This window comes from Accipiter gentilis, chromosome 19 (assembly GCF_929443795.1).
Source record: "Accipiter gentilis chromosome 19, bAccGen1.1, whole genome shotgun sequence".
Lineage (NCBI taxonomy): Eukaryota > Metazoa > Chordata > Aves > Accipitriformes > Accipitridae > Astur > Astur gentilis.
In genome coordinates this window covers 12,995,235-13,009,726 of record NC_064898.1, presented here as the reverse complement: position 1 = coordinate 13,009,726, position 14,492 = coordinate 12,995,235, and the positions used below count along the sequence as shown (strand labels likewise).

Below are 14,492 nucleotides of genomic sequence, written 5' to 3'. Positions count from 1 at the left end.
CAAACATGACATAGTAAGTTTTATAAAATCCCTAAATGCTCTTCCCCTGGATACTGAACCCTCAGCCTCTGAGGTGGTGCGGACCCTCTCCAGTTGACACATGGTGGTGGATGTTCCCCAGCCCATCGGGGCTCCCCCAGGACAGCTGGAGAGGAGCAGAGGCAGGTCAGGGATGACTGGGTCTCCCCTGTATGCCAATGTGTACCTCTGCTCCTGTGTTTGTGGAGATGAGCCTTTAATCACATATATATCAATAAATATCTTAGGGTAGGATTCATCACACTTAAGCTTAGCCTTCTATAACCAGGTGTCTAACATAAACTGCTCAAATAGGCTGCCCTTCCAGTCAGTAATGAAAAAGAGCACTTCCATCCCTAGGCACCCACCTTAGGCTGGGAGGGATCGCTCTCTGGAGCTCCTGTCTGTCTCTCCATAATTATGAGCAGTAGCTTTGATTTGCCTGTTTGCTTAACTTTGAAATATCTAAAACTGGTTGAAAGCAATCCTAGCTCTAGGAACACGAATGCTTTTCCTGTGGACTCCTGGCTGATTAGGGTTTTGTGTAGGGTGATGTACAGCATGAAGAGTGGAAAGAAGATGGTAGAAAAAATAAAACAAGACACAATTTTGTATCAAAAGTGAAAACTGCATTGTCCTTTGGTAAGCTAGCCATCCTGATGTTAATTACAAGCATATATACACATCAGTATGTTAAATACTGTTATGTTATATACAGAAACAGATTGTGCAAGGGCTGAGGTTTGCTAACACTGAAGTACCTATACATTCCATTTATCTATAAAAGAAAAAGTGTTTCTAGTGCAATAACACTACATTCTTTCCAACACCATTAGAGATTTCATTTTCTTAACATGGAAACCAGAAGTTTGTCTTTAGGAGGCGTGTAACTCTCTTCTTATCAGGGTCAAACTCAAATTGCTTCCTTCCATGAAAGAAATAAAAGAAGTCTAGGGGAAAAAAACCCACAGATGAATCATGATATTGCAGGTGTAAAGAGTAGTATGCTTTAACAATGTCTGGAAAGAGCTCAAATAAACTTTGGATACACTTACACTGCCAACAGCATCTGCTTCCAGGTGTAACCTCTGCAAAATGGTGCACAGCAGCATGGGGACACCTTCCATAGCAAACCAGCCACGCACACATTGTGTAATATACTTAATGAATCCCGTGAGGTAACCCTACAAAAAATTTATGCTGTGTGTTTCTGCAGTTTAAAATATCTGCTGTTATGCAACGGCTGTGTTGAAACCCTCCAGAAGGGCGTATCTCCGGCCTCCTGTGGGAGGCATTGCACAGCCCGGAGCGTGGCGCAGAGCAGGGCCAGGTGCGTGTGGGTACAAGCTTTCGGGTGTGCTGCCAGATACTGTGCAGGGAAGGAGAGATCCAGCCTGGGGCAGCCATGTCCACGCTGGCCACCAGGAGTGACAACTGCAGTTACGGATCCCCAGCACCAGGTGTAAGACACGTTTTGGAGGAAGCTGATAGATTTGCTGGGAAGGAATTAACATGCACGGGTTTTGATGATCAGGAGACGAGGAGCCAGGAGACAGCTGTGAAGCTGTGCCATTTGGCAGTGTGGATGTACCCTTGAGTCTGTTCCAGCACCTCCCTCTCTAAGTAACATTATCCCTCATGCAGGAGAAGTTACTGCTATGTATTATTTTCAGAGCATTACCATTTTATGTGGGCCAGGCTGTGATAGCCTTGCTCACAGCAGGTAGACCTTATGTCGTTGAGATGTCACAAATGGAATGGAGCTCTTCGTGGTGTGAGGTGCATATCAGCATGAATACAGATATACAGATATATCAACCTGTCCCTTAGAGCTGGCCTTTCCAGCTGTGAAAAAGTCACCAAAGATATACCATCACTATTTTTCAAGGGGATAAAATGAAGCATGGGACTGTTATGTGACTATTTCAAGATCTTGTTGGTCATCCTCAGGGCTATGAACATCATTTAGAAGTGCCTTTCTCTGTCCAAACATTCTCAGCCCTATGACCCTGAGTATTTCTGTTGTGGTTTCAGCTGAAATAAAGCTAATTTTCTTCCTAGTAGCTGGTATAGTGCTGTGGTTTGGATTTAGGATGAGACTAATGTTGGTAACACTGATGTTTTAGTTGTTGCTGAGCAGTATTTATACTAAGTCAAGGACTTTTCAGCTTCTCATACTGCCACGCCAGCGGAGGCCAGGGGTGCAGAAGAAGCTGGGAGGAGACACAGCCAGGACAACTGACCCCAACTGGCCAAAGTGACATTCCATACCATATGATGTCATGCTCAGCATATAAACTGGGAGGAGTTGGCCAGGGGACACCCCATCTCAGGGCTGGGCTGGGCATCAGTCAGTGGGTGATAAGAAATTGTATTGTACATCACCTGTTTTGTATATTCTATTATCATTATTATTGTTGTTATTATTATTATTTTCCCTTCCTTTTCTCTCCTATTAAACTGTCTTTATCTCAACCCATGAGTTTTACTTTTCTTTTCTTTTTTTCAGTTCTCTCCCCCATCTCCCTGGGAGATGGGAGAAGAAGTGAGCGAGCAGCTGTGTGGTGCTTAATTGCCAGCCTGGGTTAAACCACGACAATTTAATACAGATTTTATTAAGAACAGTTACTCACTTTCATGTTGAAAAACAGCATCAATCTTCCCATTAATTCCTGGAAATGCATCTCTTATCAGTATGGGCTTCCTGTCTATAGACTGACTTCTTTTATCATAACTGGGAAAAATGATAAACAACATGGTGTCAATGAAAACTGCAAACAACTCATGATTAATTCAGCTCACTTTATTATCTTCTACCTACCAACAGGTAACTGAGTTCATTGAAGACTTTCAGTATCATTTAGGTAGCATAGACACAGATGTGATGTGCCATAAATAATTATTACTCTATTAGCTGCACTGGAAGAATCGCTTCTGTTTACATCACCTCAAGATACATCTAAGAATACCTAGTATTCAAACCATTATCATAAATCTGCTAAATATTTTTTCTGAGAGACTGTACCTAAAGGGGAGGTGGATAATCTTATCTCAAACATAATTTAGATTTGTAAGATTATAAAAAGATTGCTTTCATGTTGTCTATCTGTAGGAGATGTTTATCGGGAAAAAATCTGATTTTTTTCTTAAGTTATTAGTTATTTTAAGTCATTTTACTTAAGTTACTTATAGCAGGGTGTTATATTTTTAGTGAAGTGCAGTTTATCTATCAGTGCTGGAATAAGCAGGCTTCTGAAATCATGTTCTTTCTGATACCTTTGCTCAGTAAGAGATTTAATGATCAGACAAACTGCTCAGCTGAAGTCCTTCAAGCTATGAGAGTTTGAACTAAAATGTGGAAGTCTGATCTTCTGCTTAAACTACAAATACGTGGCTGAATAGTTACTCCAAGATGATCTCTGTAGGTGCAATGACTTGGGCATTGTGGTGACAGGAAAGAGAGTTGTCTCATTCATCTGCAAAAGTTCAGGTTATATACTGTATAGGAGCAGCTCCTTCAGTTGTTAGAAATGTATGTCCTGTAACACAAACCTGAGGAGTAGGGATTGAACTGAAAAGAGGAAATAATAACCATGCACTGCAGATAATTCTTTACAGTACATGGCATTTATGAGCAACTTTATGAAACTATCTGTTGGTAAGTGGAAAAAGGGCGGGATACTCCATCTTACCATGCAGAAACGTTTTTGATATAAATAGTGAGGTTCTGACTAATTTCCTGAGCTGACTTGTGGAGCTGTAGGATAGCTTTTTTTTTTTTTACCAAGGCAGTTAGATTAAAATAAATAAATAAATAGTCAAAGAGTTAAATCAATTAAAAGGAAAGCTAAAAGCACTGTTTCTGCTCCCTTTCAAATATTTTTCCATAGCCAGTTGTGACACTGAAAGAGATTACCAAGTGTGTGACTAATGCATCCTAAGTCATGACAGGATATTGATCATGTGATTATGTTTGCTCCTATTTAGGAAAGTATCACAGGAAATATTACCTCCAAAATTTGTCTGCTATGAAGTAATATGTTTTCCCCTCAATTCCATTATAAAAAGCAGCATCAATTTTGGAAACATCCTTTGAAAATCCCAGGGTGTATACTTTTTGGGGGTATCCAGGAAGTATAGTATCTCCTCTCACAACCCAGAATTCATTCCCTATCAAGAAAAGTTGATGAACATATGTTATCAGAATCTACTTCTGGGAATGACACAAACCTTTTCATGAAAGCTACTCTTTTAATGGAAAAATGCAGAGAGAAAATAATGGTTGCTTGAAAACATTCTACATACTGGTTCTAGAGTCCAAAAAAGCTGCAAGAATAGTTCTTTGTACCACATTTAATGCAAACTTAGATTTTAGTTTACCTTCATATTTATGTTAGTTTTCCACAAGCTAGGAAGAAGCATGTGTTATTATTTTTAAATTCAATAGATAATCTTCCAGAAAAACAGGAAAATAATGACATTTATTTTGGCAAGGAAACTTTTGTATAATGACATTAAAAAGTAAGATACATGTTCCTTATCTTGGATAATATTTTTTTTTAACTCTGTGATTGAAATACACCAATTTATTGGACTAAATTAAAGCTTGTGGAATCCTACAGAAAGAGCTGAAGGGGTTTTTAAGCCAAATATAAACTCTCAAGGCTACTTGGAAAGGCAATATAGGAAAATAAAAAGACAACATTTTACCTTTAAAAATGACAGTTTCGTCTTTTTCAGGAATTTCATATGCAGCATCAACACCAGGTGGCAGCCGTGGCCAGAACGAAGATATTAAATTAAAATCAGCTGTTCTGACTGCAGGATGCTTGCGCCAAAAATGCCTTACATAAATATAGAACAGGTTTTAAATAAAATCAGGCATTCACACACACTAATGCATGACACCACATCACTGCAACCAGGGCAGGATTTATCTGACTAAACCTGGCCATGTACCCTGAGTTAGTCACTGTAAGGTCTCTGTAATGTCAACAGAAAGAAAGGTATTTCCATGGTGAGGTTTCTCTCATCTTGATGTAGACATCTGAAATAGGTCAGATGAACTGTTTTGTCAAAATGGTTATTATTTTCCCTTATGCAGAAAGGGAGCCTAGAGAGACCAGGCTCACATGGCTGGTATGGGGTAAGATTTTGGGAATGAACCCCCACCTCGGGGTTACCAACACCAACTTAGAGAAACAGTTGGTGTGCGTGAGGATCTTCTGCAAAATAACACGTTACTGGCTTTGTGGACTCCAAATTCTGAGGTCAAAACTGGCTTTAACATTGTTTTTGGGAAGGGTCTGAAGCAGGCAAAACACAGCCCTACCACATGAAAAGGAAGGGAATCAGCTCTTTTACCTCTTCTCTTCAAGACTTTGGGCTGTCATGCCCTGAAGAGGGACAATTTGCCTCAGTTTAGCACTGAATCAATTATCCTTTCCTTTTATTAATATTACTATTATTATATTAATCAGCACTGCAGGGGATCTCCAAGCAGGTATTGTGTCAGGACTGGTAAACCTTCAGCTCTCTCAAAGCAAGGAGAGCAATGAAGGTGCCAAGTGTCCCAGGGCTGGTGGTGGCTTTTGCCAAAGCTGAACTCTCCCAGAGGCCAAACACTTGGGAATTGCTTACGGCCTAAAGTGAAAACAGTCCATGTTTTCAGGGGAGCCATCTTTCCCCATCCTATTCATAGCATGCTCTGTTTCAAAGGTGATCTTCTTCCTTATACTTATCTCTCTACTTTTCTCCACCACCCTCTTTGTTTTTGCCTTCCACCTCTTATCCTGATTCCCTGTCTCACCTTCCTGCCTAGAATGGCTGATACTCCGGGTAAAGTTATTTTTCCATGCTGTGGAGCATAATTTGAAAATGATACCCAACTATTTTACTTTCATAAAATTGACTTACTTGTCTTTAAAGAACATTATTTCTCCACGGAAAGTGGTGACAGCATCAAAAGTTAAATCAGGGCCACAGGTGTTTGGCAGTGCAGGATCTTTTGACTCAGTAGGGTCTTTTATCTCAGTAGATTCTGTTTGGTTATTGTGGGTGTTAGAAGATGGTCATAAAAGAAGCAGTTTATGGAAGAAATTAAAGTGAGAAGTCATTCAGGTATATGCAGTACACAAAAATGTCACTGAATAGTATTCCAAAGTCTTTGAAATTATAAGCACTAGTTAATTAATAATTGTGAATTACCATAGAGGTATTGAATGCCATTAACATCATCCTGATGAAGAGGGAATACTGAAGGGTCAAATTTCCTATAAACTGGATACATCAGAGCATTGGGGTTTTTGGAATGGAAAAGTCCCAGTGAATGGCCAAACTCATGGGCGGCAACATAAAACAGGTTCGTACCTGAAAACAACAAACAAAACACATAATAGGAGAGCTATGTCTTTTCATTTGTCCTGAAAACATGAAAGACATAAGGCAGGTCAGAAGGTTTCAGAACTGCTTGCCTAAGCAAGTGAAGCTGTTAAGGGAAAATCATTTGGAGATTAAATTCTGGTCAGAAAGAAAAATAATGAAATCATTACAGCAGAGTACAAGGACATAGTCTGCAGATGCTGCAGAAGTCAGTGTGGGAGAAGGACCCTGGACCAGTGCAGGTGATATAACTGTGCAGGGAGAGACAAGCAGGTAGGAGGAGTGGGAAGAAAGGGGCTGCCAGGTCCGTCAGCTTCTTCCCAGATAAATCTCCACCCAGTTCATGGCAGAAGTTCAGCTGGGGCCCTAACTTTTTAAACCAGAAGGCTCAGAGCCTTTTTATAACTGTGGAAACCAGCTGCGCAATGCTCCTTCAAATCAGCCACATTTTTAAACACTTCTTAAGGAAGAGACGAGACAGATGCTGCACCCTTGATTTCATGTACAGCCTGCTTAAGGAAGGGCTTGGAGAACTTAATTTCCTACCCTCTGTGCTTTTGGTCCAGGTTTCGTCCTCATCGAAGTGAGCATCTCCACCAAAGTCCTTGCCAGGTGCATAGGCATGAGCAATGGACCCTCCTGGGCCATCAAAGGGGATGAAGTCGTTGTGACCTGAGGAGCAAATCCCACACACAGCTGACTGGGGATTATGGAAGTAACAGATCTCAGCAATGCACAGTGCTCTCTGTTCTGCTGATTTTGTAAACTTTCAAGTTCCCCTTCAACAGAGATTTGCCAAAAGCTCTATTTTTCACAGGGAAAACTTAGGAAAATTTGAACTGATGCATCAGGAGTGAAATCTTGGTTTTCTTAAGTAATGGGTGGACATTTACATACTGCTGCCACAAGAGAAGAGGAGGATGTGGTTTAGGTTGAAATATGTTTCCTTTCTTGCTCATAAGGTAAAATTTTCATAAACTCTGTGTCAGCAGTCATCAGGTTGTTACCTGGTCCTGACTGGTAATTTAAGTGTTGATGGCAGAAGCAGGATCCTGGGAAGACTGTAAGCCCTTGAATGTAGTCTCCAGAAAAGGTTTTAAGGACACAGAGGTTATGTGTGGTACCTGCACACTCTGCATAATGCAGATGAGTGGTATGTTTGGGTGGGAACAAAGGAGCTGACTAGAAGAGTCATACTAGAGTATGATTGTTAATAAAAGAGGAAAGGCTGCTGGTAAGCCTACCCTGAGGGCAATGCCAAAAATATAAGCATTTAGTCTGTCTAGAATTTATTTAGCTCACACAAAGAACATGTCTAATCCCAGGAGTGTAACTAGAGCTACCCACTCTGTAATGATCTGAGCCTGGGTATATCTCACAAGCCCTAAGACTCTTGTGGTTCATGCACACACTGGGTATCATATACTAGGTATAGATCCAGTTAACAACAGGCAGCTCGTTACATTTACTTTCTCCCTCCTTCTCTTCAACTGCCTCTATACCCTCCCCCAAAGATTGTCAAGAATTGTAGCTATAGCACCTTGAGCAGGAATTGTGTTTTTCTGTCTGCTTGTTCAACTTGACACTGACCTTTGCACGTGCTATCTGTGGGAAGAAATCATCAGCTTTTCAGGTCAACTGCTCCATATAGGCAGTAACTTGGCAATAACTCCTAATAACTGCGTAGAGCTTTACCTCTGGCTGCAAAGGAGATCATTATGTCTGCATCACCTCTATCCTTTGATGAATTTCAGTGGGGTCACACTGCTCCAAACACTTAACGCTTTCTTGATCGCTGCATTGACATCTGTTGGACGCAGGTCTGGTGTGTAGTTTAATATCCTTTAAAATATAAGATAGAAAACAGATATGTTCTCACAATATATGCTGTGTAATGCACTGTCTTTACACTAAGAATTCAACTATAATTACCTGTATGTCAGAACTTGTTTTTCCCATTTTGGCTGTCCTGTGAAGGTGGAGAACGCAGCTACGTCAGGGAATCCACAACGATGTTTTTGTATCAGGTCCAAAGTGCCAGAATCCAGTTTCCCTGTCACGTCCAGTCCAAAGAATTCCTGCATTTCTTTTATTTTTTGGGTCATGGGACTATTATTTTTCCAAATGAAAGATTCCCCATCTTTCTTGAAGCCGTAGTAATTTTCCAGGTAGTTCTAATGAAAAGAAAGCATTTTAGGACAGTCTATGGTGTTTGCTTTTGAAGCTTATATAAAAACTTGTACTAACACCACTTCAGACATGTACCTTTGCTACTTTTCTCTCTGTTCAATGGGAGCATGAGTAATAGAGTTTCTTAAAGCCTGTATGAATATTTTTCTCTTAATGATAGTTTTTGCAATATATTATCGTTATAAATGTCTTGCAGTTTACTCAGAATACATTCAAAATTAGCATTTGTCTAATAAATTCATTATTTGCTGGTAATGTACCCTCCACTTACCCTGTGCTCTAGGGTTACCCAGAGTCCTTTAGAACAGGCAGGGCAGAAGCTGTTTGAAATATATGACTGAATACAAAATTTCAGCAGTAGTATTCCATTTTCCCACTTTTTTTTTTACAGTAAAAATTCAGACAAAATAATATCCTTATTTTATGAAGAATTATGTCTCATAATACCAGAAGTCACATAAATAACCATGTTTCCACCATTTCCACCTGAACTACAAATCAAATGTGGATTGACTCAGGAGTTTGGTTATTTGTAGAATCAATACGTAAGTGAATGCATCATCAGTTTTATTTGTTCTCTACAAAAAAATAAAGCAAGAAGGAGTCAGGGTTAAAGAAGCCTTTGTCATCATGGTACAAAATGCAGCCCCCTCTGTTTTGAGAAATACTCAATCATGTTATTCATTCTACTGGAATTTGCAGAACTAGCTCCTCGGCTACTATATACTAGTTCCAGACATGGCAATGGATGCTCTATAGTTGCTAAAGATCACCTCCCCAGAGGTCTACCTTCCTTACCTGGATAAGCTGCATGCCGCCTTCCTTCTTCTGCCTTGTATCTGCAGGAAAAGCATAAGAAAGTGCTGCACATAATAACAGGAGAAATGGGAGGTTCTCCATTCTCATATCCACTAGCCTTTAGAAAAGTCTTCTTTATAGTCTGCCACACACCTGCTTCACCTTTATATAGTACTCATTTGTTTCATAAAGCTTTCCAATCTCTGACTCATTGATTCTCACAATTTCTAGTTAGCAACAGTACACATGCAAAACAGTGGTTTTACCATAAAAAAAACTGGTGCGTCCTTCATCCGGTTCCACCCTTGTGCAGGTTTTGCAGCATGGAAATATGATTAATGAGGAGATAATAGACCTGCAGTTCTTTTTAATAAGGTCATTAACCTTTTAGTTATTAAAATGTAGTCTCACTCTCCAAAAACATTAAGCATATCTCTTTAATGTTTTCCATTCAAAGTTTGTATTGTTTTCAAATGTGTTATTGAAGTATCTAAAGGGAAAAGCATTCACAGAAGGTTACAGGACTGTAGACTACGAGTAGAAAATTTGTTTTCTAGGGTTCTTTTTGTAGTTGTTTGTACAAGAACATGTACTTTTGGAGGCTATTATAGTGCCACCATCTTTCCCTTTGGTAGAGTTCTTCAAAATTAAAAGGCCAGTGCTGTAATTCCCTGTTTGATGAAGCAGTGCTTTGTTTATGCAGTTTTTCTTTGATACTGTTCTCACGTGGATGAAACTTCCTTTTGTCGGAAGGAAAACATGGAATTCCCACAAGGAAATGAAAACGCTTTTCTCAGCATGGTTAAACTCATTATAAAAATTGAGCCAAGGTATTTGCATGGCACTTTTATTCAGCAGTTTCCATTGTTCTCAGAGAATTGCCCAATTACTTTGTATTTTAGAGTCTCCTTCTATTATACTTACTATAATGTTTTAAAAAGCACTGAGTTTTCCTGGATCGAACTCTGATGGCTTTCCCAGTCAGAGGAGAGGGTCCTCTGTTCTCTATGTCTGCTGTTGGTGGTAAGAGCTGCTGAGACTCAGTATCAGGTCTACTCTAGCGTTGGGTCCACTTTTCCTCCACGCGCAATCACACCCTCCACGCACTGCCACAAATGAGGACAAAGCAGAGGTGACAGTGAAGGCCCTGGGAATCCTGAAGAGAGATCTCTACTTCCACTGAAGATAGTCTTCTGTATCTGAGACTTCTGCGTGGAGCTGACACAGGATTTAGGGTACACCTGCAGCATTGCAGGGCACGTGGGATGTTGCATGTGCGGAGAAATAAAACCCCTTCCACAGACCTGGCAGGATAATAAAGCTGTGAAAGGAGACATTATAAATATATTGTACATGTGAGATATTTGCTGAAATCTTTTCCTGCTGAAGAGCACTCTGTTGGTACCAGAAGGATCCCCAGACCACAGCATGCCTTGTGGCCATTCACAGTGGAAAATGGGGGACTGCTAGGTCTCAGCAGCTGAAATGGGGCCAGACCCTGGCAAGGCTGGTGGGACTCTGAAGGGGTTGTCCGGTTACTGAGGACTGAATTCCTACCCTGAGAGCAGACATCTAACTGAGGCATTCATGTTAGGGCAGTGGTCCCCTCCCTGGTCCAGGAAAGTGATGGACAGGCTCAGGGAATGACCCGGAACTGGGGCAGCCAAGCCAAGGGGAAATGGTCCTCTGAGGGAGCTTTTGATAATGACTTTACTCACATACTTATGTTAGGTTCCCCTAGCTGAGTGGGTGAGATTAATCTAAATATTGGGTGCAGAGTTCTCCTGTGTAGCTTATACACCCACAATACCTCTCTGCAGAAATAGTTTCTGGTACTTACAGCCCCACTATAGCTTTCCAACTTTTTTCTTTTCCCACACAGTGTCTCTGCATGTACGGTGGGTTCTAGAGGAAAGAAGTAATTTTCCAGCCTGTGTGACTTGATAAATTTTCTTCACTCATCTTTTTGTCTAGTGAAAGGGCCATTAGAAGCTGTCAAAACCATCTAGGAAGCTATTGATGAAATTTATAGTTTTCTGATTATCAGCCTTCTCAAACACATCCTTTTGATACTCTGTCAAACTCTTTCTCATTTTTCTTGATACTATTCACCATTGCCCTCAAGAGATCAATTACCTCCTCAAGTATTTTTCAATCACCTAGAATATACTTTATGAAGAAAATTCCATAACCACAGAGATCTTCTTTGATGTCGTCCTTTGAGGTGACTTCATCCAGAAGTAGCACAATGCATAATGACAATCTCTTGCTTTGGCTTAAAGAAATGAGTGTGAAAATTGCTCCATTCTCCTTCTTTCAACCTTTAAAAGTGCCTGGATAATCTCTTAGGATTGCCCTTACCTTTCCCTCTTCCAGAGTCAATCTTCTGTGTTGGATGCATTCCCACAGTCCCAGCCCCTGCTAGCTGTACCAGAGAAAGGTAACACTAACAAGAAGTGTTAAAATTTGCTGCTTTTTTGAAAAGGTTATTGCTAATGCACAGTTTATATATTTAAAAACTAATGCATACTGTAGTACAGAGAAAAGTGAGAGAACATCTTGTAGACCCTCAACAGGACATAATTGGAACAGTTGGTCTGTTCTGCAAAGGGCAAGGGCTTAATTACATGGAGCTTGAAACTGCCCCACTGCCTTACACACCCTCAGTGTCCTGGCCAGGCTGGAATCTGGTAGCAGTGTAGGAGCCCTGGCCAAAACCTGGGAGAGCAGGTCCATGCACGGGAAACTTCTGAGCTGCAAAACTGCAGCTTCAGCCTGTGCTGCCAATGAGTGGTGCTTAACTCAGCACCTCCCTCCTGGCTGTGCTGAAAACCCTCAGACCTGGCTGCACAAACGTAGCCTCAAAAATATCACGTTGCTGATGAAGACAAGTGTGTGACCTACTTCTGGCTTTTATATAACAGGCATGCATCTCCAGCACAGTAATGCTGATTCACTGACAGGGCCCCATTTGTCCTAGTCAGCTTGCACACCAGTCACCCTGGCTCTCCAGTGCTGAGTATTCAGGGCCTCCTGGTAGCTTATTTCTTCATTTTCTTCTTGCTTGTGGCAGTGTTGTCTGTCCCTGTGAGTGGAGTCTTGCTTTATATGCAAAACCTGCCAGGAATGTCTTAAATCCCAGGCATTAGACATATATTTCCAAATTTCCTCCACAACCACAGCGACCGTCTTGAAAATCAGGCTAGGAAGAGGAAATGCAGAAGATCCTTGTCACAATATTTCCAAAGACTTCTGCGTAACACATTCATTCCCATTCCCAAAAAGCAACATATGACAGCTGCTGCTAGTGGGACTAAATCAGTCTTCCAGCTACAGAGGGAGTGTTTGTGACTCAGCTGTTGGATGTCCAGGTCTGGAGCCCATTGCTTTGCCATAGCATTTGGAAGTGTTTGGTATATGTGACTGAAGTGCCAGGAGAGCAGACGCTCCCCAGACTCTATTTGTTTCTTGTGCTCCCGACATTTTTGTGTTAGTACGTACTGTTACAAGCTCGCACAGCTAATATTCTGTAAGGGCGCTATTAAACTGTCAGTGAAGTCATTAAGACATTTTTGCCTGAGTTTTCATGTGCAAGAGATTGGGTCTGGGACAACAGCTGTGCAGTCAAGAATTTCAGATGTAACTGGGTTTTTTTCTGTGTCTATTTTTGCATGACTGGTCTCAGATTCCAGGGAAAGTTCATATGCATAGAGGATGAGTACCTGAAATTATGTTTATGGACAAATTTCCCCTGCTGGTATCCAAGAGGCCTTTAATTCCAGCAATCCTTTATGAGTTATAACAAAATCATGGTTACAAGAAATCTTCTCTTGCCCACTAAGTGTAGACAGGCAGCTCCAGCACTCCTGTTTCCAAACCCATCCGAATTACGTATTATTATACCATTTGCCAGGAATTTCATTGCTTTTCCCAAACCAAAATTAACGTTCTTTCATTGCTGAAGTTATAAGACAGTAACAAAGCAGAAATACGGATGGAAAATCCACAGTTAACACATCTCACCATTCCCTTTGTCCAGGTGAAATACATGCCATGCTGTCTTCCATTTATGGTCCAGGTTAGAAAAAAAACACAAGACATGTTCTAGATTCTCCTTCACAGCCAGGTAAGTATCATTTGTTTTTCAGATACTAGTAGTTTAAGCTAAATAATACCTGGAGGTGGGGGGAGTATTTTAATTTAGCTGCTTCCTTGACATCATAACTAAAAAACATTACCAGCCTTATATAAGAGAAATAAGTTAATATAATGGCCAAGGTGAGTCATTGTAAACATTGCCAATGTTCTGTTTCACCGTTGCTGAAATGTTCTTTTTGGTTCCTCCTTAACCGCTTTCAAGTCTCAGCCAACAACCAGAGCCTAAAGGCCTGATTTCTGAAGGTAGCCTTCACATACAAGAATGTATGTGGTTAGGATATCAAAGTGTGCAGGCACTTTTAAAATCAAAGGGAATTAACTACATTATTTATGTACCAGCAGTACTCACAAGTGCCCTGCCTAGACCTGGAGGCATATGAAGTCCTTGGACTCAAGTTTCTTCTGGACAGGCTGTGTACACAGCACAAGCTATTGAGAAAGATACTGGGAGACTTTGGGGCAACACCAGTTTTCCTGTGTCTCTGCCCTGCCTGGACTGCCTCCAGGTGAGCTCACCCACTTGTCAGTCAAAGACTTTACAGTGGTGCACCATTGCCCTTCTGGCACTGTTGAGCCATTCAGCCTCTATCAGACGGTTAAGCCCTGCTGAGATTCACAGCTTAATTTCTCACCCAGGTCAGTTTTACACCTTGCTTTAGCAGTGCACAGTGCATATCTAGCATAGCACAAAGCGCACATGAGGAGCAGAATGTGGCAGAGTAGAGGTTTTCCAAGATCAGACATGGCAGCATCTCGGCTGCCCATCCTCGGTCTTGTCTGCTAGCCCAGTGGGACAGTGGGTCTGTGGGTACACTGGGAGACACACAGCTTCCTCCGGCCCTGATGGATGGTGTGACAGACATTAGTAGGTGTTTTGGCCAGATGTCTGAGGGATCTGCCCTGTGCAGAAGACCAGGAGCAAATCTCACCTCTGCCTAACAGGATTT

At 41.2% G+C, this 14,492-nt stretch overlaps 1 protein-coding gene across 1 annotated transcript; it reads right to left on the bottom strand.

The window, feature by feature from the left end:
- Positions 1-867: 867 nt before the first annotated feature.
- On the bottom strand, positions 868-9,495 carry LOC126048150 (stromelysin-1-like). Its single transcript, XM_049822739.1, is given in 11 exon segments — positions 868-968; positions 2,652-2,752; positions 4,029-4,188; positions 4,729-4,862; positions 5,935-6,088; positions 6,223-6,387; positions 6,946-7,071; positions 8,095-8,138; positions 8,140-8,241; positions 8,332-8,573; positions 9,388-9,495. Coding segments are annotated over 11 exon segments (1,437 nt in total).
- Between the last annotated feature and the right edge of the window lie 4,997 nt (positions 9,496-14,492).